Genomic DNA, 2,559 nt, shown 5'->3' with positions numbered 1-2,559 from the left:
TGTCTTGGCAATTTTGACTTAATAGTATAGTACCAGTTGTTTTAATCAATATGATGTATATTAAATATCTAGACTATATCTGCCAGATACAAATATATAGCATTATGAAAGATGTATTAATAGCACTGAACCAAGAAAATTTTATTATGTCAGATGGTAAAAACTATAAAAGAAAAAATGTCTCCAAGGTATAGGACAGAACAAATTTATCGTCAAGAATATGATGATGAATCAAGAACAAATTCATCATCACTCAACTTCTATCAGACATTCAAGAGACAAGACTTTTAAATTCTTGTTAGGAGTGGGGAGATATCAGAATGGTTATGGAAATGGATTTCATGCCTGAAACTCCAAGGTCCCAGGTTCATTCCTTATCACCAACATAAGCTAATGTTGACCAGTGCTCAGGTAAGGAAATAAACAAATAAATTTGTTAGATTCTTGAAGTGGCAAAACTCAATCTAATATGAAAAGATAAAGGCTAAGTAGGAAGTGAAGTGGTAGTGTACTGGACTTCCACTTAATAACTCCAAAATTCAATTCTAATCACCACCAAAATCTAGAAATAAGTAGTGTTCTGAGTTTTGTATGAAGTGATAAAGAAATTCCAGATCAAAATAGAAGGTTAACTGGTATGCCTTTACACAGATGAGGTCTCAAACATTAATTAGAAAACTTGAGTAAACAGTACAATAAAATCCAGCAATCCAAAGGAATTACAGTAGATGCTAAGTAAATTCATACAAAGTGCCTGAGTGTATGTGTCTCTGTCATTAACACAATATTTGATAATTAGAAAATATTGCACCATCTCCAAAAATAGAGAAGAAAAACATATATGCCTTTGAAGAAATTATCAGAATTTTCTAAAAACAACTTCTAAATATTAGACCAGGTATATAACCATGCTTCTAACAAGAACATAAATAATCTGTCAATTTTGAGAGTGACTGAAATTGCATTCTTGTCTGCAGATCCTCATCTACTTTGAATCCATGGCCAGGAATAATCTCACCACAGTAACTGAGTTCATTCTCATGGGCTTCACTGACTACCCTGGCTGGGAGATTCCCCTCTTCTTGGTGTTTCTGGGTTTCTATCTAGTCACCCTGCTAGGGAACTTGGGGATGACCATTCTGATCCAAGTGGACACCCAACTCCACACACCGATGTACTTCTTCCTGAGTCACCTCTCCCTTCTGGATGCCTGCTACACCTCAGTCATCACACCTCAGATTCTGCTTACACTGGCCACAGGCAAGACAGTCATCGCCTATGGCCAATGTGCTGCCCAGTTCTTCTTCTTCACCATCTGTGCAGGCACAGAGTGTTTCATGCTGGCAGTGATGGCCTATGACCGTTATGTTGCTATCAGCAACCCTCTGCTCTACACTGTGGCCATGAATCCCAGAATCTGCTGGAGTCTGGTGATGGGAGCCTATGTCTGTGGGGTCTCAGGAGCCATCCTGCGTACCACATGTACCTTCACCCTCTCCTTCTGTGATGACAATCTCATCAACTTCTTCTTCTGTGACCTTCCACCACTGCTGAAACTTTCCTGCAGTGACACAACAAATGCTGAGATTATCATTGTCTTCTTTGGAAACTTTGTGATCTTGGCCAATGCCTTTGTCATCTTGATTTCTTACCTGCTCATCATCAAGGCCATTGTAAGGATGAAGTCTTCAGGTGGCAGGGCCAAGACTTTCTCCACATGTGCCTCCCACCTCACTGCTGTGGCCTTGTTCTTTGGAACACTCATCTTCATGTATCTGTGTAGTGGCTCAGGCAAATCCCTGGATGAAGAGAAGGTGGTGTCTGTTTTCTACACAGTTGTCATCCCCATGTTGAACCCTCTGATCTACAGCCTGAGGAACAAAGATGTGAAAGCTGCCTTCAGAAAGCTCATTGGTAGGTTTCACATAGCATAGAACATATAAATCTAGGTGAAATAACTCTTGATCTGGTTTGATCTAGTATAAATATATCTTTATAAGCACCACCATAACTTGAAGAGTTTAGATGTAAACAGATGTCATAAGGAGCATTAGAAAAATTTCAGATAGAGAAAAATGTTTTTTTGAGATGGGTGGTGGCACACCTGCTTGAATGTCCATGTTACAGTGTGCAAGGACCAGGGTTTAAGCCCCCAATGCCCACCTGAAAGGGGAAATATTTGCAAGGGGTGAAGCACTGTTGCAGGTGTCTCTACGTCTGTCTCCCTAGCACCCCTTCCCCCTCAACTTCTGACTGTCTCTATATAATAAATAAATACCATTTAAAAATCTTAAGAAAAAATGTATTTGCAACTATGTTCAAAAAGAAGTATTTTCTTTTCCTCTATTCCTTTCCCACCTCCAGCTCTTTCCTTAGTACCCAAAATTCTCATACTACTCTCAGATGTCATAGAAGGAGCTCAGGAACTGGAAAGTCTTCCTTTTATCTCACTACTCTTCAGTTCTCTTTGTACACATTTGACTTTCCCATGTTTCGCTCTTACTTATACAATTGTTAATGCTGTTTTTTTTTTTTACTTTATAAAGAATCTGAGAATTA

At 39.0% G+C, this 2,559-nt stretch overlaps 1 protein-coding gene across 1 annotated transcript; it reads left to right on the top strand.

The window, feature by feature from the left end:
* Positions 1–998: 998 nt before the first annotated feature.
* On the top strand, positions 999–1,934 carry LOC103110307 (olfactory receptor 9I1). Its single transcript, XM_007519480.1, has one exon. The coding sequence runs from the start codon at positions 999–1,001 to the stop codon at positions 1,932–1,934; it is 936 nt and encodes a 311-aa protein (XP_007519542.1).
* Positions 1,935–2,559: the final 625 nt, after the last annotated feature.

Source organism: Erinaceus europaeus, chromosome 17, assembly GCF_950295315.1.
Source record: "Erinaceus europaeus chromosome 17, mEriEur2.1, whole genome shotgun sequence".
NCBI classification, from domain to species: Eukaryota; Metazoa; Chordata; class Mammalia; order Eulipotyphla; family Erinaceidae; genus Erinaceus; species Erinaceus europaeus.
Note: the sequence above shows the minus strand (reverse complement) of the source record. Positions and strands in the feature narration are given on the sequence as shown.

Coding starts and splice junctions, on each gene's coding strand:
- LOC103110307 (XM_007519480.1), top strand. CDS start 999: ATGGCCAGGAATAATCTCACCACAGTAACTGAGTTCATTCTCATGGGC.